The sequence below is a fragment of the Aegilops tauschii genome, chromosome 1, assembly GCF_002575655.3.
Source record: "Aegilops tauschii subsp. strangulata cultivar AL8/78 chromosome 1, Aet v6.0, whole genome shotgun sequence".
Taxonomy (NCBI): domain Eukaryota; kingdom Viridiplantae; phylum Streptophyta; class Magnoliopsida; order Poales; family Poaceae; genus Aegilops; species Aegilops tauschii.
The window spans coordinates 239,079,649-239,107,583 of NC_053035.3; the positions used below are offsets into that span (position 1 = coordinate 239,079,649).

General features: G+C 44.7%; 1 protein-coding gene across 5 annotated transcripts; it reads left to right on the plus strand.

Annotated features, from left to right (window-relative positions):
• The first annotated feature begins 312 nt into the window (after window positions 1-312).
• LOC109740955 (uncharacterized) lies at window positions 313-26,887 on the plus strand. 5 transcript variants are annotated; one of them, XM_020300024.4, is made up of 24 exons: window positions 322-469; window positions 554-1,398; window positions 1,863-1,980; window positions 3,341-3,465; window positions 3,773-4,821; window positions 5,879-6,524; window positions 6,630-6,716; window positions 7,594-7,640; window positions 8,093-8,202; window positions 9,389-9,489; window positions 10,611-10,703; window positions 14,902-14,985; window positions 15,102-15,185; window positions 15,320-15,388; window positions 15,982-16,041; window positions 16,518-16,589; window positions 23,142-23,249; window positions 24,805-24,881; window positions 25,194-25,277; window positions 25,469-25,580; window positions 25,667-25,756; window positions 25,912-25,977; window positions 26,050-26,145; window positions 26,329-26,887. In XM_020300024.4, exons 5-24 carry the CDS (start codon window positions 3,812-3,814, stop codon window positions 26,452-26,454), a joined length of 3,222 nt encoding a protein of 1,073 aa, XP_020155613.1. In that variant the 5' UTR covers window positions 322-469; window positions 554-1,398; window positions 1,863-1,980; window positions 3,341-3,465; window positions 3,773-3,811; the 3' UTR covers window positions 26,455-26,887. The 5 variants fall into 5 exon arrangements, 4 of the variants coding, with proteins under 4 accessions (XP_073367911.1, XP_073367910.1, XP_020155613.1 ...); XR_012205837.1 differs by having other exon boundaries at window positions 313-469; window positions 554-1,980; window positions 25,469-25,629; window positions 25,706-25,756; XM_073511805.1 differs by having other exon boundaries at window positions 554-1,976.
• Window positions 26,888-27,935: the final 1,048 nt, after the last annotated feature.

Here is a 27,935-nt window from a genome sequence, read left to right on the forward strand (position 1 = left end):
AGCAAGTAGGGGCGATGACGGTGGCGCGCCTTCGGTTCGCTTCAGTGCTTGTAGTTGTCGCTAGGTGGTCTACGGATCTAGATATAATTTTATTATTTCTAGTGTTTGTTGTACTACCATGATTGAATATGAATAGACTGGAAGTTTCTTTGGAAAAAAATAGGAAAACGTTTGAGATCGGCAGACTGGCCGAACGCAGCGTCGGTCGCCTCGCGCATGCAGCGCTCACTCCATTACGCGCGACGTTGTACAGCGGGTCCCACGCACCGCCTCCCTTCTTTTTTTCTCTGTGCAACTTATGTTTTCCTCATCCAAACACATCCGTGGACAACTCCTGGCCACACCTCCTCATTTTTCTGGATCGGGAATGAGATACTGAGGAGGCAGCACACCGTTGTTTGGATGCTCGCGACGCCGACTTTCGCTCCCTCGCCATGCTCCGCCGCATTCGCCCCCGCAAGTCCTACGAGTTAGCTCTCCACTCCCCTCAGCAAACCACCATGGATCCCTCGAGTTGAGCTCTTCTTCATGTTGTTTTCTTTCCTTCCTGCAGCAATCCTTCATGGACCACATGAGATTCAGCTCACACGTGTGCTACTGCACGACCACACCGTGCTGTGAACCGGTGTTTGCTGTGAGCTGCGACGGGCAAGCGACGGTTGGTGACCACGACCGGCGAGTGCTACAATTGCGGCAACCAGATGCTGGGACCAACGCTCAGTTTTGCTACCACCAACGTTTTGATTTGGCCCAATCTTACATTTTTTGCTACCACCGTTTTTTGTTTTGCTGGAACCAGAACAATTTTTTGCTACCAACAACATTTCGGTTTTGTTGGAATCAATGCCAAATTTTTGCAATTTGCTACAACCGGCGTTTTGGTTTGCTGGAACCAGCAGCATTTTTGCTACAACCGGCATTTTTTGCTTTGTTGGAAGAACGCCCAATTTTGCATTTTTGCTACCAATGTCATTTTGATTTGCTGGAGCCACCTTCAACTTTTGCTGCCACCGGTGTTTCGGTTTTTGCTATAACATCGCCCAATTTTGAATTTTTGCTTCCACCGTTTTTAATTTTGCTGGAACCCGCACAAAAATTTGCTACCACCGCTGTTGGCTGCGAGCTATGGCGTCGTCGCCATTGAATCTGCAGGGGGTGAGGGGGCGTAGTACCGGCGAGGGGCGAGCGGCGGCGGTGGCTGTCGACAGAGGGACGACACACGCTATGCGGCGCGGCGGAGGTTGCTGCCGCCATGTCTCCCTGTGTTTGGTGGAGGTTGCTGCATCCCGAGGATGTGGACGGGCTTCGGACACGGCGCGGATACTGCGAGGAGCGGGGCTGACGTCGAGAGGATGCTGCTTTTGTGCCTCGCCAGAACTGCACGCGTGTGGATTGAAGGTGGAGATGAGTGCGTCAATTCGCCATTAAAAGGCAGAGGACATTTTTTTTCTTTTCATGCGTTGACTGTGTGTGCGGGGAAAAAATAGAAGACCATTGAACGGTGCCTATTGTTTCCATCCAAAGGCCGCGCGGCGACCGGCCGAAGTTGGGCCGGTCGACCGACGCCTAGCGTTGGCCAAAAAAATATACTATAGCGAGGATCAACTTCTTATGTATACTACTAGATTTGTTCAGGTTTTTTTGTTGTTGAAATAAAACAGTAAGGTCACTTTGCCGAAGACTAGCTGGACCTTTGGATGCGACGCTCTACTGCCGTCAGATGAACATAACGATTCATAATACGCCTTCTCCCCTGTATGGTTACGCTTTCTTCCCTGTTTCTGACTGACGAACTGGACGCTGTGCATTTGGGTCCTGACACCCGCCCGCCACCACTGCCGGTCCTCCGTTGCGGCGCCTAGCCAGCCGAAGCCTCCGCTGCCTCGCCGCCGGCACAGGAGCCCAGCAGCGCCTCCTTCCGCCGCTCCCTCCCAACAACGCCGCCGCCCGGAGCTACGCCGCTGACCAGTCCATAGGCAGGTAGCCACCTTTCCTTCGTCTTCCCTCCCTCCCTCTTCCCTCGGCCCCCCTCCCTCCTTCCTCTTGCATCCTATGTTTGTTCGATTTTTTCCCTGATTTTTGTATTGGTGAGTACTTGCGTAGATTGGATATTCTGAGAATATAATGACGACTATTTCTTGATGAGTACTTGCTGCATGATTTTTCCGGTGCATGTTCAAGTTTACATGTGAAAGGATTTTGCTTGGTAGGTGTTTGTGCTAATGCTTGTAGGGGCAAATGTTTAGTTTGATTTTCTTTTTTTTTTCAGATGAGCAATTGTTTTGGTTGAAACGCATTAGCAGTGGAATATGCAATGACTGGCGATATATGAAAAGGAAAAGATTAAGTTGTTTTATCTGCACCCTCTTGACCTGAAATCAAAGCTTAGCAGTAACATGCAATTCGAGAGAGCAGGGTTTTGTCTTGGTTATACTGGCCGAAATTGGTTAACACATTAGTACTACTAGTGGTATTGTTGTTGTTGATTTTGACAGTCAGACCTAAAATATCACCGTTTAAAGTGATTGTTTCTCCTTTTGCATGTTAGCTGATTGATCTCCAGGTTCCACCTTTCCTGTTATGCCATGCTGCAAACCTTTCTGTATTTTTGCTCAGATCGTGCTACTGTGCACACAAGAGAAATTGTTGGTTTCTTGTTTATTCATACAATTTCTCCTGCAATTATGTGTTTCATGTTACACAAGTCAACCATTCTTTGGGTTTTCATCTAGTCAACTTCACTAGCAATGTTACACATGGCTTCATTTTCTGGGTTTGAAGTTAAAATTAACTTCTGTGTCAATATATACGCTAGGAAGGTATTGAATTGCATGTGTATGTACTTCCCAGTGCTAAAAAAGGGGGTGTCCCCAACACAAGCGGATCCTGTTCAAGAGGAGGAGAATGAAAATATCTTGAACAATATTCATAGTAGGATAGCCTATGCGTGTTTTGCGAGAGCAAGATAGGTTAGCTATGTTGATGAAGGCCATCATCATGTGAACCATATGTGTTCCATATGGTTCATGTCTTAGTAATAATAATTATACGTATGCAACATTACAAATAGTCGTTGAATTTCCTATATGTTAGCCGTGAATTGTCTATATTGTCTAATTTTCCTTTCCAAAATGGTTGTTGAAATGCCTAACAATGCTCAAACCACTGCTTTACGGTCAATTAGCACATAAATATTCTTTCAGCCCTGAGGGGCATTACAAATAATTCATGCCAAAACTACAATTTCACAGTTGTTTCAATCAAACAACTTCCAGCCTTTTCATAGTTCTCAGCTCACAGCAGCTTTCTCACAGCTCACAGCTCACAATTGCCTTTTCAGAATCCGCAGCTCAATCTAACACACCCTAATTCTATCCCTTTGGAATTTGGAGTTGGAACACGGCATCAACATTGTCAATTGGAGAGGCTTGGAGCTGCTTCGGCATCCTCAGAACAAACAAAAAGGTAACATGCTGTTCCTAGCTTATATACATTTTTTTGTGAACTAAAAAAATAGTAAAACGTATCCCCGTATTGAAGCTTTTCCAAAATGGCGAATTTATGTATCCCTACTGGCCCAATACCGATACACGTATCCGTATCGGTGCATTTTAGGATGCCACTAACAAAATGAGAATGCTTTTTCCCTTGTATCACACTTTTGCTTTGCGTTTGTTTTTTCCATCATCTTGTCAAAACAAGGATGATCGTATGAGGATTTTTATGCTAGCTCTCTAACTCTCTAAATATTGTTTATGTGTTACCTTTGCAGCTTCTTTTTGGGACTTCCCAGAGATATTCATGCACCTTCATGCCTTATTCACCTTTCCTTCCTTGTCAAATGTGTGGAGTTGCAGTGAGGAATAGTTCAATAAGGAAAATGTCTCTAAGAACTAGCTCTCAGCTCGCCCTACAGCTCAAAAGTAGTGTCTTTTTTACTACTGGGCTCTCGGGTTATCACAGTTTTGTAAGTTCCAGAACAGCAGATGTCTGTGGAGTTGCTTTAAAGGCTACCAATAGTGTTAATTCACGGTTCTTCTCAACTGCATACGGTAAAAAGTTAAGGTTTCTCATTAGCAATAAGAGCTCATTTATCAATCCAAATATAAATAGGGAAGATGGAGGTGCTGCCCATAGGTACTTCCATAGATCTGAGAGACGCCAAAGCACACTAGCTGCATGCAGCACCATCGCTGATGAGGCTTCCACATCTACGAGCAAGTGCAGTGAGAGTGGTACAGGTACTAAAAAGGACATTGCGAAGAATAAAAATTCTGGAGGCAGCAAAAAAGAAGTTAGCACAGATGTGAAAGAAAAGAAAGTATCTACCAAGAAAAAGAGCAGTTCTACTAAAACTAGTAAATCAGCAGCAAATACAACTGAGAAAGCAAGTGCGAAGCAAGAAGAAAAGAAGGCCGACACATCTAAATCAAAGAAAGGGGTTGGTAGTTCCAAAGAGAGAAAAACAGTAACCAGTTCGAAGAAATCTTTGGAAGCAAAGGAATCTGCTGCTATTGCAGCTGCCGAAGCCAATAATTACATGAAGACCACTGTTGATGCTTCTGGTAGTGAGAGGAGGCCACTTGTACCTCTGTACCCCCCCTTAGCTAAATCAGTTGTTGTTGTTGAATCAGTTACAAAAGCAAAAGTTATTCAACAATACCTTGGGGACATGTACGAAGTATTACCCAGCTATGGTCATGTGAGAGATCTAGCTCGAAGGTCAAGATCTGTCCGCCCTGAGGACGACTTCAGCATGGTATGGGAGGTGCCTAATGGTGCCTGGACATGCCTTAAAAGTATTAAAGTTGCATTGAAAGGGTATGTTTTATAGGCTGGTTATCAGTAACTTTGTTCAAATTTCGTTCTTGGCATATAGGTTTGCTATGCATTAGTTGCTGGGAAAGTAGGAAAAATTCACATAATTTGTTACTTTTATGGTATGAGTCATATCTTTGTCTCTAAAAACTTGTATTCCATGCAATACCATTTGTCCATATCCTTGTCACTTTCTGCAAGGCTTAGTTGGGTGAACACATGATAGTCGTCTTGGTTTCTGTTTTACAACTTGTAGTTTGTAATCTTTATTGGAAGTAATGCAATGTTGTGAGTACTAATACCTTTTGGATCCATGCGCCACTCACCTTTGAGCATAAGTTAGCTTGTCCGTGAAGTGTGCACAGAGTGATAAACAGTACCATGTCTCCTAGATTTATTATGTTCTATCTAAACTTGATGGCTTTTCGAGGACACATAGACAGAAACTATAACAGCAGTATGGTGTTGGTGATGGTTGATTCATCTCATATGCAGATTTCGTTGTTAAGCTGTCCCTGTAGATAATTTTGTGTCAAGTATCTTATGCCTATATTCTTGTATGCGAATGTCACTATCACCAGGTGTATGTTGGCATACTATACCTGCACATCACTTGCGGATGAATACATCTCTATTAGACCCATACATGTTCTGTGAAAATATATCAACTGAACTATTTAACTGTATACTTAAGTAATAGACGCTCCATTACCAAGTTACAGTCTTGGTTGTTCATTTACTTCTATTTATTTTAATCTTTTGCATATTTCACATAGCTGATTAAATTGGTTTCAACCGGAGCTTCAATTAAATTCTGAACTCCGTGAGTATTTTCTTCATTGCTACATCTGAGTATCCGTTAATTAGTTGAACCTTTTTTCTCTAGATCTGCCTTCCGCTTATAGCAAGTGTCATACATGTGTTTGAGTTAATTCTTTCTTGTATATGTTACATAAATTTGTTAAACTTGTGCTGGTGCAAGTTTCCATGTTGAGTTCCCCTGCTTTATGAAGTTGTTGCTGATTGTCTTCTGTTATTGTTGCTTATTTCTTATCTCCAGAGCAGAAAATTTGATTCTCGCTTCTGATCCTGACCGTGAAGGTGAAGCAATTGCTTGGCACATAAAAGAAATGCTTGAACAGAACTTGGCTTGCCATGTTACTGTTGCAAGAGTTGTCTTCCATGAAATTACAGAGGATGCTATTAAAAACGCCTTAATGTCTCCAAGATATATTGATATGGACTTAGTTAATGCTTATCTTGCACGCCGTTCCCTTGATTATTTGATTGGGTTCGCCATATCACCACTTTTATGGAGGAAGTTGCCTGGTTGTCAGTCCGCTGGACGAGTCCAGTCTGCAGCTTTGTCTGTTGTTTGTGATCGGGAGACTGAAATAGAAAAGTTTAGCCCACAGGAATATTGGACTGCTGATACTGAATTTGAAACCCAGTGTTCAGATTCTTCAAAAGGCATATGTCTTACATCCTGGATAAAGCATCTCAATTCAAAAAAGTTGGATCAGCTTTCTATAAGCTCTCAAGAAGAAGCACGAGCTCTAGAAAAGAGGATTTATTCTTGCCAATTTGAAGTAAGAGGTGTTCATAGAAGCAAAATTCACAAGAATCCTCCGATGCCATATATAACGTCCAGCCTTCAGCAAGATGCAGCAAACAAACTACATTTTGGTGCAGGGCATACCATGAAGGTTGTTTCTACTTAACAAGAACTTAGATGCATAGCTTTACTATTATAATACTGTCATTTACATGTAGTGACCTTTTGACTCATATGGTTCACTATGTGACTGCAGGTAGCCCAGAAGCTTTATGAAGGGATCAATCTTTCGTCAGAACAAGCAACAGGATTAATAACTTACCTCAGAACAGATGGGTTTCATGTACGTTCATTCTACTTTTAGTTGATTGCCAAAGTAGTCTTTCTGTTTATAAATGTATCTGTAGGTCAGGTAAAACACACTCTTGGTCTCTTCTCTGTGATCTGTGGTTGTTGGTTAAAATTGGTGCATTCACAAAAAAACCCATCAAATTGGTCACTATATATACAAGTGAACTGTAGAGAAAGATTCCACATGGCGCTGACTTTGAGGGGTTTGACACTCAGATAAAGGAGAGAGATTATAGAGTGGGATGATCTAGGTTCTTGCTTGAATCTGATGCTGACACAGTGACAATACTCATCCTTGGATAGGAAGGCGGAAGCTGAAAAGTTTTTCGAGTAGAGAGGCCAGCTTGATGCTATGGCCAAAATCTGGATACTTTTGCTTAGTAGAAGAAAAAACTTAGTATATCGGCTCAAACATCTGATCAAGAAAATGGAGTTCTATAGGTCCTTATTGCTATTCCAAATAAACTGTCAGCTCTATGATATTTTGACTTTCTGTTCTCATTATTTAGTTCCATTCATGTATATTTCTAGGACCCTGGGTTAACTACAGTAGTAATAATATCACAAACGAACATGTAGAAGGAACTCATGTGCATTTTAATACAGAAATATATGCATGACTTTTTCAAGTGGTGATGACTTGAACTTCAGCGGTGAGATTGTGCATCCATTCCCGCCCAAGCGAGCTCAGCGTAATTTTAAATTTAAGGCAACTTCAGTTACATGAAACACATCATGTGTATATATGAACATTAACTCAAATACTCGATTTGGCTACAAAATCTTAATTGTGTTGCGTGCATGAAAGATATCATTTTAATAGCCTGAAGCTGTTGCCTTATTTGTTTATTCTGTCCTTTCCATTGAAGATTTCTCATGGAGCTGCAGAAGATATTCGTTCGTTAGTGAAACAAAGGTATACTCTACTGGAATATTTTGTCAAGCTTGTGTTACTAAGTTTGTTCTGGATTGCTAATCTATCTTGTTTCATGTTTAATTGATCGGTTATGTTGTGCCAAATAATCTGATTAGTGCTCCAGTGATTAATTTCAGCAAAATTGCAGTTTGCAGTTCTGCTTATTTCTTTCTCATTGTCAGGATTTATGGGATTGGATATTGTGAGACACAATATTTGATATCACTAAATATTTACAACCCTTCAATTGTTTTGTATGTTACTATGTTTGATGGAATGGCTGGAGAGCTTTCTGGTATCATTTTTATGAGTTTGTTTCTTTTCCTGTCTAATCTTATTCTTTAGAAGCTAGTTTGAGAGAATCAGTATCTTGGGAGTTCAAACATGTTACCTTCCTGTTTATGAGTATGTCACCTGGGGCTTCCACTCTTGCTAACAAGTATTTGTTCTAGGTATGGTGAGCAATATGCATCAGAGGATATTAGGAAGTACTTGAAGAAGGTGAAAAATGCTCAAGAGGCCCATGAAGCCATAAGGCCCACCAGCATAAGGAGGTTGCCATGTAATAAACCCACCTGTAGTTCTGTGTTCATTAACGATGTTGCACTACAATAAATCATTTTTGGGTGTGTGTGGGGGGGGGGGGGGGGGGGGGTTGTTATCATTACATACTCATTTCCCAAGTTTCTGATTACCATTGATGGTTTTGAAAAACATACTGGGTATGTGCTAGTGGCTTGTGAGTTGCAGATTTCATGTATAGATTATTTGACAGTTCATGCCCATTGCAAGCTTTGGTTGCGGAAGTTCTTATTACTCCCTCCGTTCGGAAATAACTGACGTGGTTTTAGTTCAAATTTGAACTAAAACCATGTCGGTTATTTCCGAACGGAGGTTGTATTATGTATTAACTAAAGGTGTTTCCTTTACTTATTGTCCTTTCTCTGGCTGTTTAATCCTTTTAAACATTTCTCATTTGTTCCCATGGAGAGAATTGGGACAAGGAGATTTGGAAGTACAATGGCACTGGGTGATGGAGAGCCACTGTTGGGTGAGGAATACATCCAAAAGAGACTATAAAAAATAGATAACCATGGGTGAGACAGTCGTAGGATTCTAGGGACCATTGAGCTAAATCCGATAGTCGGCTTTTTTTTCTCTATCGATGTTCTACGAACAAGAATCTCTTTTTTTCCCCCTGTAGATTTGACCACCTGCACCCTCCCTCCATTACGACACTGACAGCCCAAACCCTAGCTCCTTCTACCCACCCTTCTCTCTTCCCTATGGCTTTCTTCTGCAGGATTTGGTGCTGTGCTGGGTGTTGTTTACTAGTTCATTACGAATCCAGAGGTGATATATATTATGTATTTGAATGGCATGCTGGGTGTTGTTTACTAGCTAATTGTAAGTTCGCATGTACTCGCTGTTCCACATCTACCATAACCTTCTTTATGCCACCTCTTGATTTGTAATTAGCAGGGTTTTGCCATCTGTTGTGAACATGCTTTAGAATTGACACATTCATGATGAACGATGGTTATACATGAAGTCATGCGCTCTAGGGCTGAAAGAGTACCTGAATGTGTTTTTCATTTTCAGAATTATGAGTTGCTAATGTTTCTTTCGTTTTGCCAAATCTTCTGTAGCATCTCTTTTTCTTACTTGCATATTTATATTTAAGCATTATAGTTTTGGTTTCTTGTTTTCCATTTATAGTTCTATGACTATCATGGTATCTCTTTCAGCATCTTTGATTGGAGTACTTGATGAGGATTCTTTGAAACTGTACACTCTAATATGGAGAAGAACAATGGCTTGCCAAATGGAAGCTTCAAGGACTGAGCTGGTGGGTTACTGTTTTACTTCATGTTTATCTGTTGTTTATTACTCCATTCTTTGGGCTGGCTGGCCACTATGTGTATTTTTGCAAAGCTATATTGTCGACAGTAATAATTTACTGAACCTTGGCTCAGCTAGACCAAAGAATCTCACTGTACACATGTTTTTGAGATTCGAGACTGCAAAAAATATGCCAATCACCCTCCTTCTCTTTCCTCATTAAAAATCATGAATAACACATGTTTCCAATTTGAAGGAAATATGAATTCAACAAGTTTGCAGTGTATAGGTAGCTCGCTGCTCATATTTGTATGTTATATTCGTTGGTGCAGCACTGTTGGTTTAGAAAACTCCTCATCTGTCTATGGAAATTATGACAGGTATAGAATTAAGAGGGATTTGTAAGTTGACATCTAATCAAGCAAACCTATGTTCAACTCTTTTCTGTAGATGAATGAGGCAACCCTGTGTTTACGACAGAACATCTTGCCTAAATGTACTGATATTTCTTTGTCTATCGGTCTGTTTTTCCGTTACCAGCTAAGGCATCTGTTCCACAACTGTCACCTAGCAATCTTATGAACAAAACCAAGTAAGCATGGAAAGCTGGCCGATGGCCATATGAAGCGAAATACTTTACCCGTGAACCTTTCTTATTTTTTAAATAATGGTAAAACAGGAGAGAATCCGGCTATTTTAACATTCTGAATTGGCATTTCTCAATAAAATGGATAAGTGTGGTGAAACAGAGGAATTACAATCTACCGGCATGTATGCGAAGTGTAAGAATAAATGTGGTGGTCATCTTTTGAGATTAGTTGTATATGATATCGTTGAGTACGAGAACATGATGATGAGGCATCTACCTATTAAAATTTGTTATAACTTAGGCGAGAGAGATTTCATCCCATCTGTTGTGGCTCTTCAAACAGAATTCTGGTTGTGTGCTAAATATATATATTTGATGCCTTGGTAGTTAATGAAAATGACTTCCATTTTCCTTGATACGCAATTTCAAGACATGCTAAATTCTTACCTTTTTGTTTTGGATTTTCATTATTTTATATATCCTGTAAAATCTCATGCTTATTTTCTTACTCTGTGTGCACTTTAATAATTGCATTGTAGATACAAGTTGGTATTGGTAATCCTGAAGGAGACATGATTTTTCATTCATCTGCATCAAGGCTTGACTTCAAGGGGTACCAAGCTGTCTATGAGGTAAGTATCTAGGCTTCTTGATCTTCTGTTACTTATGTTTGCCCAGGTAAGAAAATATGTTGATTGTCTTCTAATGTAGCATTCTCCACTTTCCTTTATGCTACTTTGGCCAGCCCATGAGTAGATTTAGTAGGAAATATGTTGTATTCATCTCACTCATGATATCATTTCATGTTTCAAGGGATGAGGATGATTGCATAATTGTGTTCATCTTTATCATCTCTGTAACCTTAATTTGGTCTGTATCTGTTACAATGTGAGCTGGTCCACATCAACATCAAAGGATGTGCCCAGTGCCTGCTGCAAGATATAAATGTGATTAGATTCCTTGTTTAATTTCACGGACCTTAAGCGAATTATTTAAGATATGACCAGATTCCTTTCTCTCTGTTACTTCAAGTTGTTAGGTCTTCTACCCCTCTTTGAAACGTGAGGCTATCCATTCAGTTGAATTAACCAAGAATTAGGGAGTTTTCCCTTTTCCCTTGTCCCTCTCTTCCCAGTTCCCACCACAAACCCTACTTCATAACTCTGCATATATATATGTATGTGTGCATTAGGGGTGACATGGCTCAAATGCAATCTGTCTGATCCACCACTTTATTCTTTTAGGATCTAAACATAGAAGACAATATGTTCTCAGTTGGATGTGGATATAATTTAGGATATCGGGGCCAAACTAAATCTAACAGTCATTTTATGCAACAATGATAATACTAATACACCTATTCTGCATAGGATGCACATCAGAGTGTGCTTAATGGTCTCAACTCTCAACTGGTCTTGTTTTTGACAAACCGGGCTTTGGCCTGTTATCAAAACTGGCCATTTTCAGCTACAAATTCAACATGTCCTAACTCATTTTTTGCTGGGAAGTTTGGACTCATTTATGGTGTGAATTTATGAAGTATACAAACAATACTGTACGTTATTGATTTTTTCTACTGAACTTGCTTGAAGGTTTATCTTCAACTGATGCAATTTTGATCTTTTTGCATTCTGTATTCTTATACTATGTATGGGAATAAAATATGCTTTATTTTCACTAGTAAATCTACTGAATAGCTTATCTATATTGAATTTGCTTTATAGTGCGTTTTGTGTTGTACGTAATCATGTAATACCCCATAGATTATTATGTATTTTCCGCCACAGGATGTCTCATTTCCTGCCTTCGCTGGAAGCGTGAATTTCTGCTGATTCATCAGCATCTCTAATTTTTACTGTTATGCGTTAGCTTCTAGTTTTCCGTAAGTGGTTGTGTTATGAGCGGCATATATTACAGCCCAGGCAGTTAGGGGTCTGGCCCAGTTATCTTATCGTGTTAGGGGCTTAGCCCAATTATATCATTAGGAGGATTATATAAACTCATGTAAGGACCCGTTTTGAGATTAAGCAAGAAGCAATCATTATTTGCCCGGCTTCCCGAAGGGAGCCGGGAGACCTAACCCTAGCCGCCTCCTGCCAACGCCGCCGCCTCTTCCCTCGCGCCCGGCCGCCGGCGACCGCGAGTTCGCCCACGTCCAGCCCCCTCCTTCCCCTACACCCTCCGGCCTAGACCCGGTAGAACCCTAGTTTCTACCACTTTGGTATCAGGTAGCTCTGTTCCGATCATGTCTTCGCCGCCGCCCATCCCGTCGCTTCCGCTGCCGACCGTCACCACCGCGCTGCTGGCATTCTCCACCGCGCCGCTGCCCTCCCCGTCCGCGCCGCTGGTCGCGTCCTCCGGCGCCGCCACCACCCAGATGACGGCGCCCTCTACCGCACCACCGGCCGCCGCCTACACCCCGGAGGAGATCACCGGGGTCCTCAACGATCTCGTCACAGCCGTCCAGGGGATCTGCCTCTACTTGTCCGGGCCCTACGGGCTGCCGCCGGCCGCGTCACCAACCATCGCCACCGGGCTGATGCTGCCGCACCCGGCGGCCTCCGTCGCGCTCGCCGAGCCGCTGCAGCCACAGCTGCAGCTGCCACCGCCGCCGCTCTGGCAGCCGCCGCACCCAGGGGCCCCCGAGGCGTTGGTCGGGCCGCTGCAGCCCCCGCTGCAGCTGCAGCCAGCCCCTGCCACCGCCCCGCTCTGGCCACAATGGCCGGCCGCGGCCATCGCGGCGCCCGCCACCTCCGCCGTTTCCATGCAGCAGCAGCTGCCGCTGCCGGCGCCTCCGCCGCCCAGCACCGGGCTGACTACAACCGCGCCAGCGGGCGTGCCGATTCAGCAAGTGCGGTTCCCGCTCTCGCCGTCACTGCCGCCAGTCTACACCATGGCCGCGGACCAGCCGGCGCCCTCCCTGTCGTACGGCGGGCCCTCCGGCTCCGCGGGTTTCCACGCTGGCTTCGACGGGCCACCGCTTCCCCGCGGACCACCTGTGCACAGCGGACCGACGCCATCCTCTTCGCTGCTCCGTACCGCCGAGTTGTACGTTCACGGCGGTCATGCTCAGACACCGCCGCGCTTTGCCAAGCTCGACTTCGCCACCTACGGCAGTGTCGAGGACTTCCTCAACTGGCTCAACCAGTGTGAGCAATTCTTCCGGGGGCAACGCACGCTCGTGTCGGAACGCACCTGGCTCGCCTCATATCACCTTCGGGGCGCCGCACAGACGTGGTACTATGCCCTCGAGCAGGACGAGGGCGGCATGCCCCCGTGGGAGCGCTTTCGCGAGCTATGCCTCCTTCGCTTCGGGCCGCCGATACGCGGAAGCCGGTTGGCGGAACTCGGCCGCCTCCCCTTCACCTCCACGGTGCAGGACTTCGCCGACCGTTTCCAGGCCCTGGCGTGCCACGCGCCGGGCGTGACGGCTCAGCAGCGGGCTGAGCTCTTCGTCGGTGGTCTGCCGGATCACATCCGCGTGGACGTGGAGCTTTGGGGACCCCAAGACCTCCAGGCGGCCATGTACTACGACCGCGCGTTCGAGCGCCGCGCGGTGGCCATCCAGCAGGCATCACCGTCCCGGGCCGCTGGGCCGTCACCCGGGCCAGACGTTTCCGCGCAGGGTCGGCCTGCTCCGGCTTCCGCGGCACCCCTCGCTGCGACCACAGTGCGCCCGTTCCGCCGGCTCACCTCGGCCGAGCAACTCGAGCATGGCCGCCAAGGGTTGTGCTTCAACTGCGGCGAGCCCTACGTGCCCGGCCACGTCTGCCCGCGACTCTTCTACCTGGAGGCTGCGGACTACATTGAGGCCACCGCCGCCGCCGCCGGCCTCGGCGACCTGCCCGCCCAAGCTGCCGCGGAGGTGTTTGGCGACGGTTGATCACCTCGAGGAGTTCCGCAAGCGCTTCCCCGCCTTCCAGCTCGAGGACGAGCTGTTTGTGCAGGCGGGGAGAAATGTTATGAGCGGCATATATTACAGCCCAGGCAGTTAGGGGCCTGGCCCAGTTATCTTATCGTGTTAGGGGCTTAGCCCAATTATATCATTAGGAGGATTATATAAACTCATGTAAGGACCCGTTTTGAGATTAAGCAAGAAGCAATCATTATTTGCTCGGCTTCCCGAAGGGAGCCGGGAGACCTAACCCTAGCCGCCTCCTGCCAACGCCGCCGCCTCTTCCCTCGCGCCCGGCCGCCGGCGACCGCGAGTTCGCCCACGTCCAGCCCCCTCCTTCCCCTACACCCTCCGTCCTAGACCCGGTAGAACCCTTGTTTCTACCAGGTTGTTTGGATAGCAAGTAGTACCTATCAGTTTTAGTAAACCTTGTTTTAAGAAGATTTTCCAGAAAACCGGTTTTCTTTATATATAATTCAGTCAGGTACGCTCTCATAGAAAATCATGTTTGGATTAAGAAGGCCTTGAACCCATTTGTAGATTTGGCTTTTTGTGGACATGGGTGGGGAGAACATGAAAAGCAGATGGGCCTAATAAGTAGGATCAATGTTGTTGGAATAACATAAGCACATTTATTAAAAAAACAACTAATAGTCGTCTATCCGGAAACTTGGTTTTGGGGTTTTACGGGAACCAATTCTAGATATCATCAAGTTAGTTGGACAAAACCATACAAAGTTTTAGTTTATTGCAGTGCTAAACGAGATCGAGGAAAACTAGCTTCCTAAATACCCGTTATCCAAACAACCCCCAAGGAGTGAACAGTTAAGCTTTCACATGGATAGAAGATGGTTGTATTTTGTAGAATGACTGTGTGCCCAGTGTTCAGTTTTATGAGCTTACAGAACCCAATAATGAGAATGTGTTGCTTGTAGGACACTGAAGCAAGTGGGTCCAGTGAAAACCCCGAAGGGGAAACTGCACATCAGGATAATTTCGAGGCCTTGTCCAAATTAGAGGTTAGCAGTTGCTGATTGGCCTCTGACATTCCCTTTCTGTACCCATTTTTTCTTCATGTGACCACAGATTGCTGGCCATCATTGAACTATGTCATAGCATATATCCTTTTTCTCAGATGAAGGATTTGGTGTCTCCCGTTAACGTGAATCTTGAACAGCACTTTACTAAACCTCTGTCCCGTTATTCTGAGGGTGCATTGGTCAGTAATAACCTATGGTTTGGATTTTCACTTGGTATTCCTCTTGTAATTGCACATGCCTGAAATAAGAAGGGTTCCTTAGTATTGGTTTGTTCTATAACCTATGATTTTCACAGCGTGCCTTGTAATGTCAGATTAAAAAGATGGAGGAACTTGGAATCGGAAGGCCGTCTACGTACGCCTCTATAATGAGGGTGTTGCAGGTAGCCTAACGTGCTATCTATTGTTAGGTGAAAAATACATCCCATTCCCTTTCTTGAATGTCCGTTTAGCTATTTCTAGTATATCTGATGATTTCCGAGTCAAGTCTTGTGAACACGTTAATGCTGAATGACATCTTTGGCTTAGTTGGTTCATGTAGTTGGCCTCGAGTGCTGCACATGGCCACATGCCACAAAGCTCACACGTGACATGCGGTAACTTAGCAATGCATGTCACAGTTGACTTTTGGGTTGCTGGGAAAGTTGACTTTTTTAGTGGTCTGCAACATGGGTTCGGTTTTCTGAAACCTGGCGTACTCAATTGATTTCTAGTACAGATTAACAGGTCTCTCTCCCGGGTGGTTACTAGTATGCACAACTGGTTAGTTTACAGTTTTCTCCATGCTAAATACAAGTATCATGTTTTGATAACAGTAACACATGGCCGAGACCAGCAGTTGCGAGGTCTTATGGATTCACCATATGCCAAATTTATAGTTCCATTAATTACCATTGGCGGTACTTTCTTCATTCATTATCATTAGCAACTACTTGTGCTAATGGATAAGAGTTTTTGCCATACTTGTGCCATCCAGGACCGGAAATACGTGACAGTAAAAAGTCGTGTTCTGCACCCTGAATTCCGCGGTCGAATGGTATATTCTTGTTCCTGATGCCATCTTCACCCTTCTGCAAAGATCCTGTTTGGTCAAAACAACTGTCGTGATGCCATCTGAAATTCCATTATGTTGATTTGCTCAGAAATAATGTCTGACAGCTACGTGCATTGTTTTTGCTACATTGTCTGCACTGCCAGTGCATTTGTATGCATTGTACCAACTCATCATCTTTGTAATTGTACCTTTATTACTCTTTCTCATGTCTCTTATCAAGATGAAATGATGTCCTTACAACGCTGTACATTTCATGGTTTTTCAAATGCCCAAGTACACTTCACCTGTTATTTCATTTTTCTGCTGTTTAATTTTTTTGCATATCGCTTTAGCCTGTGTTTTAAGGCGTTCTTTCAGTTCACCTAGCTGAGGTTGCACTATTTCAGTTTTCTTGTGTATGAGATTTCAGCTTTCTTGTGTCTAATTTTTACACATGCTCAACACCATCTGTTTTACAGGTCTCAGCATTTCTTTCACATCTTTTCTCTGAGATTGTCGATTACAGCTTTACTGCTAACATGGAGACGGAGGTACTAATTTTTTTTCAGCCTATAGCTTATCTGTACATTTTTTTTGTCCATGTTCTTTGCTATGGTTTCAGAAACCAGCTTAGCTAGTGGTTTTAGGATAATATGAAATTCCTGGAAAGCTGCAAGTTGATTTCAGTAGGAAGTTAGATCCACATACTTTGAAAAGAAAGGTTATACCGTGTTCATTTTTCCTGTTGCTTTAAATAATACTATTAACAATATTATTTAGAAATGTGTAACTGGTTCAAAATATGCAAAATTGAGTAGTTTTGGGCTTTTGTCCTGTTGTTACCTCAGCATTATGGCTGCAGAATAATTTAGGAATTGTGATTCTGAATCCATTATGGGAAAACTGGTTGTGGCAAGTAGCCATAAAAAAATGACTAGTATTTGTACAATAAATTAAACCCCTCTACCCAATGTTGGCCATGTGGAGATGCGCAACCCTGTTCGTCCATTTAAACAATATGAATCTGCACAGTGGAGTTCCACTAAAATCATAACTGAACGCAGGTTACTATCAGATGAATTGTTTAGAAGGAGAAAAGGCTTTTGATCACAATTTACAATGGAAATACAATACGAAAACACTTGGGAGATATCCAAATCGGTCAATAAGCCTCCTTGCATGTGTGTGTGTGTGTGTGTGTCTGGTGTTGATGTTCGTGTTGGGGGTGGGGGTCTGTACAAACCCTTTGGCACTAGATCATAGCAATCTGTTGAAACCTCGACTACATATTGTTCCATGAATTTTCTGATGAATGACATCTTCAGAATTTTTATAACCAACAAATGAGGATAACCATTTCTTCTGGATCAATTTTCTACACTTCCAGCAGAGTGCCTATCATAAACCTGGTTTATCATTGGTGGTAAACATGTAAAGAGGGAGGTCAGCAGTGGCGACTTGAGGTAGAATGACTCTAGATGGTGGTCACAGCTTGGGTGAAGAGATCTAGAATAGCCAGCCAAGGGAGAGACCAACGGTGGACTTTAGGGATTTGGCAAGACTTTGTTATTTATTACTTGATGAAAATAGATGGTGATATCATGCTTATATTGGCAGCCACCTGACAAGGATATCTAGTGCGACAAATCAACTAAAGACAATACCGTATCCAAACTAACCAGATGTGAAGATATGCATCTAACAAATGTTGGAGTTGTGTCGAATACTATGTACAAGGTAGGTCACAGTTGGACTCTGAGTTGTATTTGTCGGATTTCGGGTTCCGACAAAACCCTTGAGGTTCGAACACTGGGGTACGCACGAAGATTTTCCCCTACCTAACCACGCCCTCAGCCTCACCGTGATCTCAAAGCCTAGCTCGACGAACTCGCAACACAAGAGACACGAGATTTATACTGGTTCGGGCCACCGTTGTGGTGTAATACCCTACTCCAGTGTGGTGTGGTGGATTGCCTCTCGGGTTGAGGATGAACAGTACAAGGGGAAGAACAGCCTCCTGAGGAGAGGTGTTCTTGTGCTTGGTGGGTGCGAGGATGGTCTGAATCTCCGTCCAAGATGAGTGCCAGATGCCTCCTACTGTGGTGTCTAGTCCTATTTATAGAGGCCTGGTCCTCTCCCCAAATATTGAGCGGGAAGGGATGCCACAACGGCCAATTTGAAGGGGGGCAGCTAGTACAAGCTATCCTGACTAAAGGTGGTCTTCGTCTGCCAAAGGCTCTGGTGGTGACGCCGTCTTGGGCTCCACGGTGACCTCCCTCCTGCCGTCCTGCTGGTCTTGGTCTCGTTGCACCGATATGGAAACCTTTGCCTGATGCCTCGGTACTCCTCGCCTGTGCTTGCCTCCTTAGCACCAAAGAGGAAACGAGGACACTGTGCGCGCTGGCGCCCGCCTGGCCTTGGTCGTCATGGCTTACGTCATTGGAACCTCGCGAGGTTCGCCTTGCCTTGATCTCTCCGCCCCTCGCGAGCCAGCCTGGTGAGGTTGCCCCTGAGGAGGTCTTGTGTCGTCCGCCTCGCGAGGCTTGGCCCCTCGCGAGGGTCTTGAGTGATTGCTGGTGAAGACGGGCCGTACTGGGCCGCGGGTGGAGCCACGCCGTGGGCCGCAGGCAGGCTAGTCTGGGGACCCCCGTTCCCAGAACGCCGACAGTATTGTGTCTAGATAAGGTACGGGTCGTGTCCTAATAGGGCACTTGTATCCTAGGCCTCGTATATAATGTGAGGGTAGACACACGATGTAACCTATGTTAACATAATAGCACAGGCACACAGGGGGAGCTGGCGGCGTGTGCCGGTGCCTGGGTGGCCGGTGTGCGGTATTGTGATGGTGTCACGGGGAGGAGTGCCCATAGTCGGCCCCCGGGGATGTAGACGAGTTTGGTGAACCTCGTTAACAAATCTCGGTGTCGTGCCTCGTGTGATTGTTTGGTCCTCTGATGATTGACGACATGCCTCAGATTATTCCAGCTCCACTTTCAGCGAAGACGACATAGGAATCGTGATGCTGATGGCGACCGACTTATCTTTTTCGAAAAAGGGAATATATTAATATCGTGGAGATACCAATTACACCCGGCCTCTGCAACAACGCAATATCGTAAAGAGATTACGGATGCACACAGCCAAAAACAATAAGAAGAAGAAGAAAAAAGATCCCGCAACAGTGATCAATTCCTCGTAGCTGCAGCACGAACCACCGCCTAGACAACACCCGAAGTCCTAATTCTCCAAAAGCGACGCTTCCAAGAAGTAAACAGTGCAGAAGCACCGTCATCGCCCGATCCTAGATCTTAGGTTTTCACCCTGGAGAAGATCTGCGCTCTCAAAACAATGCCTTCAACAAGGTCACTGCCAGGCACAACCAATTAAGGCCGGACCTTGGGTTTTCACCCTGAAAGTTAAGACCGTGTACTCTGCTTGTGCTGCCGCCCCCACTTGCCGATGCCGCTGCCACGAGTCATGAATCACCAAGCAATGTCCTCATCGCCGCAAAGACTCGATCCGCTATTACAAGACCTCAGACCTCAGCCACCATGACGTTCTCTGTCATTGTCTTCACCATGGAAATCGAAATACCGACGTGTCCCATACTGTCAACAGACAACAGAGCTTCGCGTCACATCCTCTTGAAGCCACTCAGGCTGAAATAGGGGCGCACACGACCGAATCCCATCCGATCCAGAAATCTACAGGCGTCAAGCACCCAATGAAGATCTCCAGCGGAGCATTGCAAAACTCGTCAATGGCCAGATCCATGAGGGTCGGTAACCGGCAGAACACCATCTTAGAGCAAAAAGAACCAAAGGACTGCGTCACCCGCCGGCTCCCAACAGCAGGCCGGAGATCTCAGCGGGCACCACCGCCACCACCCGCACCACGCGGAGATGAGTAGCTGAGCCACACCGAGCCCCCCGAACCAGACGCCGTGCCACCCTCGTGGCCACAGCGGTAGTCGTGGTCGCCGGAAAAACCCGGGGCCGCCGCCCCGGCGCCCATCTCCGCCATAAGAACCATGTCGTCCAGGGCCGCCATGGAGCTCCACCTGGAGATCCCACAATGCGAGAGGGATGGGGTCCCCGCCACCATTAGTCGCACGAGGAGGATGAGGACCCGCCACCGCCGTCAGCCTTGCGGCCTTAGACCGGAGGCGTCCTTCGGCGGCGGTGAGGGGAGGAGGATCGGAGGAGGAAGGCAGCGGCGGCGCGCTTGTGGGATCCGCCCGAGTCGCCCCTCCTGGGAGCGACGCGGGGGCAATCCCCTTTTTCAGCTGGGCCGTTCGCTCGACCGCCAGATGTCTCGGTGACCGACTTATGGGCGTGGAAACATGTGGCACATGTCCAAGGGCTTGTGTGGCTTCGACAAGACTATGGCGTGGGGTTGATTCAAGACGGCGTATGCATGAGAGCTTGAAGTCGACGGGGCATGGGGTGGACTGATCATCTACCATGGAGTTATGTTGAAGGTGGAGCTGGAGTTCAACAGAGGATTCCACTCGGTGTTGATTGAGGGGCTACGATGTAAGTTGACAGAGAGTCGAAGCCTATTGAACGGGAAAAGCGAGAGACACATGGTTCAGACTGGAGCCCAGTGGTCCGATGAAAAAGTGAAACTCGTCATCGGTCAGTGATGATCAGTGGTACTCTGCAGTGGGGGTTGAGTGGTGTGGGTTTGTGACCCTTGAGACTCGACGAGACAGCAGAGGCTCGACGCGGTAATAGGCTAATAGCGGCGAGGTGTGCAGTATGCACGGGACATGGAGACGGACCACGGCTCTACTGGTCAGGCATGTGGTGAGACAACTGCGAATTTGACTCGGGGTGACTACAAGCAACGGTGAAATTCCTTCAAGTTTCAGACAGGCGGTCCAAAAAGAGTGAGGATGTTGAGTTCACGTTACTCTTATGCGTGGCACGTAATAAGTGAGCTGTTCACTTTCATGCAGATCAATGATCGGTGTGTGATGGTGTTGAACGGATACTCCGGAAGTTGGGAGCACAAAGTAGAGTAAAGAGGAACAAAATTTTGCTCGAGTGTTGACTGTGATCAACAAAAGAAGGGACTACAGTTGTAGGTGGAGTCACATGGAGTCTAGAAGTAGCAGTGGTACTCATGGATAAGCTTAAGTCCAATGTACATGGAAGTTTGACACATAGACGGATTCAAGATGGTGGAGAATATTCGCCAAGGTGGAGTGTTTTGGAGTTGTGCCGAATATTGTCTACAAGGTAGGTTACATCTGGACTCTGAGTTGTACTGTGTCTAGATAAGGTAGGAGTCGTGTCCTAATAGGGCACTTGTATCCTAGGCCTCCTATATAATGCAAGGATAGACACACGATGTAACCTACGCCACCATAATAGCACAGGCACACTCGGCGTGTGCCGGTGCTCGGGTGGCCGGTGTGCGGTATTGTGATGGTGTCACGGGAAGGAGCGCCCGTAGTCAGGCCCTGGGGATGTAGCCGAGTTTGGTGAACCTCGTTAACAAATCTCGGTGTCGTGTCTCATGTGATTGTTTGGTCCTCGGATGATTGACGATGTGCCTCGGATTATTCTAACAACAAATCTCAGTGTCGTGCCGGCGTGTGTGGTATTGTGATGGTGTCACGGGAAGGAGCGCCCGTAGTCAGGCCCTGGGGATGTAGCCGAGTTTGGTGAACCTCGTTAACAAATCTCGGTGTCGTGCCTTGTGTGATTGTTTGGTCCTCGGATGATTGACGACGTGCCTCGGATTATTCTAACAACAAATCCAAATATGAAGATATGCAAGCATAGCCCAGTCCAGCGGGGTAGTTCCTATTCCTTGTGCAGTCTCCTACTGAGCTTGGCTAGGTAAGTCCATGACCATGACAGCCTCTGCATCACTATTTATCCTTTCTTAGAAGCTTTGATCAATGATCTTAGTGGAATCGAGGGTACAGAGTCAAGATGGAATTCTACCCTAAGCCTATGATTCTTAAAGCCCGTATGGAAGCCCAGTTTTATCCTAATACAGGTGTAAATTACAGGCCTATGAATAAATTAGCTCAGACCTTTCAAAATTCGTTTGGATCCCCTGTTTTGGTCCAACCCCAATACGTCGTATTCCTCGACGCCCGGAAAGTAATAATTTGGTAGGCTGGTTCGGATTTCAATAGAACAAATATCAGGTCAGAGTGAGACGCGACCACCGACCACCACACGCGGGGTGATGCCGGCCGCCACGAGCTCTCCTCCTTAGTTGCTTCTCCAGCTTGTCAATGGCTCCACGCGCTCCTAATTGGTCTAGCACCACCCTTCCCCTTGCCCTCACCGGCGGCACCCAGCTGCTCCTACACCCTTCCTCTGTTGCCGTACGAGCCTCCTTCACTGCCCGCCTCCTCTACTCGCCTGATCTGCTCATGTCTTCTCTATCCACGCCTCTCACGGACAACTCCCTCCACAGCTTCTCCATGCTTGGCCTCCCCAGCAAGATCTGCGGTGTTATAATTGTCAGATGTGCTACTCAATTGAGCATCTTGATCGCTTGTGATATTAAGATTTTAGGTTACCAAATTTGTGATTCAGATATTGGATCTCTTGTTAGGTTGACCAGATTATGTTGTGTGTTGAATACTGAAACTTCTATTCATCTCCCTGTTCCTGTAATCATGTCTGAGCTCACTTAGTTCTGTGTTTAGCTCAGGATTCCCAGCAAGCAAACTAAATACCTTTTATCCAAACAACATTTACAAGGGAAAGAAATACGAATGTATACACTGGTTTTATTGGTGCTCAGTAGAATACTGGGGTATGTGATTTACAGGTTTGCAACTTTACATGGTTCCCAAAACAGAGTAACCGGATAGCCCTTTTCCTTCAAGATATTAATTGTAAATTCATAATAGAACCAAGGGTACAGAGTCAATATATAATTCTGCCATAAGGCTATGATCCTCAACTGGATAACCCTTTTCCTTAAAGATGAGAACTACGCTGATGTCCGAATAGGAAACGTGGTAATATGAAGATTTTTCTTTCTTTTGTTAACAGCAAGTAACTAGGCATATGAGAAATTCAGTTGTGGTAATAATCCTGTTAATGTTCCTTTTTCTGCTTCATTAACAGCTAGACAATATCTCTGCTGGGTCAACTGAATGGAAGGGTCTCCTGAAAGATTACTGGGAACGACTCAGCAAATATTGCGGAGATGCTAGTCAGTGGGATGTCAGAAAGGTAATTTTTTTTGTGTGGTTCCTTGGAAAATATCTGTACCCTTGCACCCAGAAGGTTTTTCACGTAAAACAACTACATCTCGCATGTGGTTATTACTCCCAAGTTTTACTATCTCATAGTCAAACCAGCTTTTGTTTGACATTTCATCTGAAACTAGCAAGTTTTGCATTTCTTCCAGGGACAAATGATAAGTTGTGGGCTAAGACCATTCTCTTACATCTGCGGATACATCTTATTTTGGATGGATAGTTTGTCATTATTGCTTGAAAGGCTGCTATCACCCAACTAAAACACAGTTCTAGAGCCCTTATTCTTACTCAAACAAAATTTTGTATGTATTTACCTAATTACCCTTTTTTGCAGTGCTCGCTATAATATTTTGGGAACAGGCTTATAGATGAACAAAGTAAGATGTAACCAGCTCACTGATCCCCCAGCTAAATAACATACTAGTCCTAGATGGGATTGTTGCACCTCCAGTAGGATGTTGAATCCCACCTGAGCTCATCTGAAGTAGCGCAAGGTTGAGGAGGCTGGCTGGGATTGAACTCCACCTTGCTGCTACAAAGTGGACAACACTTACGTTGAAGGAACTACTTCAATGTGCTGCGCTAGATATCGCTCTAGAGGCGAATATAGGCCGATATGGCAGCAGGAGTTCAATCCAAAACTCCTAGAGCACAAGATCTAGTCCAAGATCTTAGATAAAAACATCAAGTCTCTTATAGGTAGTGGGGTACATAGGCTGGTTACGAACTAGAGGTGAGGACTCCAGAACACTCTAGAAAATGTTACTTAAGACTTAGGATTATACTCACAGCTAGAAGACCCTAGAAAACAGGGATTAGACTTGTGTGAGATCTCACATTAGGTGAGATCAATGAGATGTATTTTTTTGAAAATACATGTTCAAACATTCTCAATTTTTTGTAGGCACACATCAATGTTTGATGTACAACCTCAAAAAGTTTCACCTCCTAATTCGACTTACATTAATAGAAACAAAAAAGACAAAATCGGATGTGAATAGCGTCAAACTACTACTCACCTAAAGCTGCCACTATTCACATTCGAATTTGTCTTTTTTGAATATCTAAATGTACATCGAGTTTTGAGCTGATCTTTTCCGGAGTTGTAGACATACCCCACATGGATGTTGTCAAATAATTTCAGATTTTTTCGGAATGTCTAAATATGATTTTTTGGGGTTGATCTCACGAGCTCACATGTGAGATCTCATACAAGTCTCCCCCGAAACAGTAGCTAAAGCTAAGACAAACAAATAATTAGACTAGAGTAGAAGTACCTAGGAGTAGTCAAATGGATTTGTCTTCTGATTTCCTTTTTCTTTTCCTCCTCTCTATTGTTCCTCATCATCATCCCACCCATTGTAGCATGCTATAATGGATAATTATGCAGATCTAGTCCTTTTGATAGATCATTGTTAGTGTAGCTTCTGTAGCAAATAAGTTGCTATCTTATCATCCCGCAGTTACTTAAGTACTCCCTCCGTAAGGAAATATAACTGAAATTTGAATCACCCACCTTGTTGCAGGTAGAGAGAATGCTTGAAGAGAAATTCCGTCCTATCCTCTTTCCTGACCTTGACACCGATAGTAGGATTTGCCCTAGGTAAGGCATGCCATAATTATACTTGAATAATTTACTCCCTCCATCCCATATTATAAGATCGTTCCGTCCCATAATATAAGATCGTTTTCCAAGCTAACATAGCTTGAACGATCTTATATTATGGGACGGAGGGAGTATTTAATCCTGTTTAGGAAGTCTAGTTTTTAATACTTGCCATTTCCCAAACGTAGATGTTTGCACAATTCGTCCATATTAAGTTGGCAGGGGAAACCTAGGATGTTACCATATTATGCGATGCATTAACCATGTTTCTTTCTTAATACTACTTAACTGTTTGCTGAATATCTGCAGTTGTTCTGAAGGAACCCTCAGATTTAAAGTTAGCAGGTATGGTGAAGGCTCTTTTATAGGCTGCGATCGACATCCGAAGTGCAAGTATGATCTTGTTATCCCTACTCATGAACATTAAATGCCTTGAAGTTGGAGCTTGATCTCTGCAGTAACCCTTGTTCTCTATTTTTACAAGTTGTAATTTCCACTGCAGTTTCTTGATTATAATTGAATATCATCTTTTTTTTTACGGGGACACTACCAATCATACCTAATGGCTAAATTAATTATGATAGGTACATCGCTCGCACATTATCAGATGAAGATGATGAAAATGAAACCTCCGAGCAAATTCCAAGGTCTTTTGAACCTAGGTTACTTGGTATCATGCCTGATACAAGTGAAAAGGTCCTTTTTCTTTCAGTCTGTATGGCATCTGGCTTTATTTATTTTTCAGGTAGGAAGTGTGTACAACAGTTTTGCTCATTCTACAGGTCTTCTTGAAACAAGGTCCTTATGGTTACTACATCCAGGTTGGAGAGGATCGGAAGGGGGCATCTCAGAAAAGAGCTCCTCTTTCTGAGGTAATTAACTAATTATTACCGTTTCAAATTGTCTTTCCAGAAACTTATTGCAAATATCTACTCAGAAAAGAGCTCCTCTTTCTGAGGTAATTAACTAATTATTACCGTTTCAAATTGTCTTTCCAGAAACTTATTGCAAATATCTAACTTTTCAGGTCAAAGATGTTGAGACTATCACTATCAAAGATGCAATTGAGCTATTGCAGTATCCAAAAATTCTGGTATTCTTTTCTATAATGTTAGATATTTGTACGCGTTGTTCAGTTGAATCATGATGATATCTTTGCCAACAGGGAAAACATCCTGATGACGAGCATCGAGTACTTATGACACATTCTAAAGCTGGATTTAGTATCCGGCACAGGGGAACCCTTGCTCCAGTGCCAAAGGTACGTGTTGGTGTTGTTAAATACCAGAAACCATACGAAATGGGATTCTGATGTTGGCGGCATTGTTGTCAACTGGTTATGAAGAAACTTTAATAGAAATCATACGCAGTTACAATTGTACAGTTCTCAATTTGGACGTTCTCATTGCAAGTCTAACAATGCCTTGAAAATGGCTGATTACAGACTCAAGACCCAAAGAAGATTACGCTCGAGCATGCACTGAAGTTTCTGACGGGTAAAAATGCCAAACATAATGGTCGACCAAAGGGAAAAACTAACAAAAATGCAGAACCCATCGAATGGCATTAAGTGATCAGCTGCCACAAATCCAACGTGGAAACTTGCACACGCCCAAAACCACAAAGGTCAATGTCAAGCTCAAGCTTGTCCACAAAATTCAGAGTGGATCAGGGATAAGAATGAGCAGTCAGTATTTATTCAAGTGGTCGTGTGCCTCAATTCCCAGTAATGCTTTTTGATGCTGATGGATCTGCATGCGCGGCAGGACAATTGGTCAAGTAAGCATATAAAACATGTGCTCAGATGCTCATGCCTTCTGAGTTGTATTTCTTGCCGGATTTCTCCGTACTACGAGGTTATATACGGCAGACGAGTAACATCTCTCATTCTTTTACGGGGTCGCCGTCAGCAGCTGTATAGAGAACATAGATCATATTGCCAAATAATGTAAAATTAAGAGTTTTGGTGGTTTGATTTAAAGGTCACTGATTGTTGGTTGCAATGAACTAGCATGTTCTTGGGCAAAGTAGTCGAGTGCTCACCGCATTCGATGCCAACCAGTGGCATGATAGCACTTGAATCACCACGTCTATATCTTGTCACATCGTTGCATCCTTTCCATGGTTGTTGGATGGTACAAGGTTAATCACTCCACTCTGCCCTTATTTAAAGTTGACGAAGGAGAACTGGTGCTTCAACAACAAAGCGAAATGAACATTATCTGGACTGAGGAGAAACATATCCATGTATACCATACTAGTTCAGTCATCTCTGCAAGTTCATGCACACTGTCTTCTCCATGGTTGTGAGATTGAGCAGCCCCAGTGTAGTAGTAGAGCGCACTTCATGTCTACTATGCAAGGGGGTTGGAGGAAGAGAATTATGTATTTCTTATGCAAAGGTAAAACTATGGCAATTGCAAATATGTCTTCATCTAACTATGATTTCTGTAATTTCAACAAACTAGTAAACATGCCCGTGGGTTGCAACGGGAGAAAACAAAAAACATCTCACACTCCTAATGCAATAACCCCCCCCCCCCCCCCCCCCCCCCACGCACATGCATAGGTCCACTTCCTTCATTCTAACATCGCATCCCACCCATGGCGCCACTTATCCTCCTTTTTACTGTGTTCACTAGATCACACACGTCCGAACATGAGGCGACGAGCTCGATCACCGCATGACACGCCTGTCATTGAGCTGTGCCAACGCAAGGGAATGTTTAAAACTCAACAAATCTGATCTCGCCAAGCAGGATGTGAGGGCCGCCCTCCGCTAGCTACTTCCTAGCACAATGCATGTGCTTCGCTATGGAGAAAATGCCGGTAGCCATGAATCAGGGTTGGCCTGGTCTAGGAACTTTGAAGATTGATCAATTGAGGGTAGGGTTCGTGGGACGCCACTTCGAGACATGGGTTGTGTGCCATTAACAAATGAACTATGGTCACTGTGTGCATTTTTATCAGAAATGAACACATCTACCCCCCCCCCCCCCCCCCCCCCCCATGTCGGAAAGTGAACTTCCCATGTGGCTAAAATTGAATTGA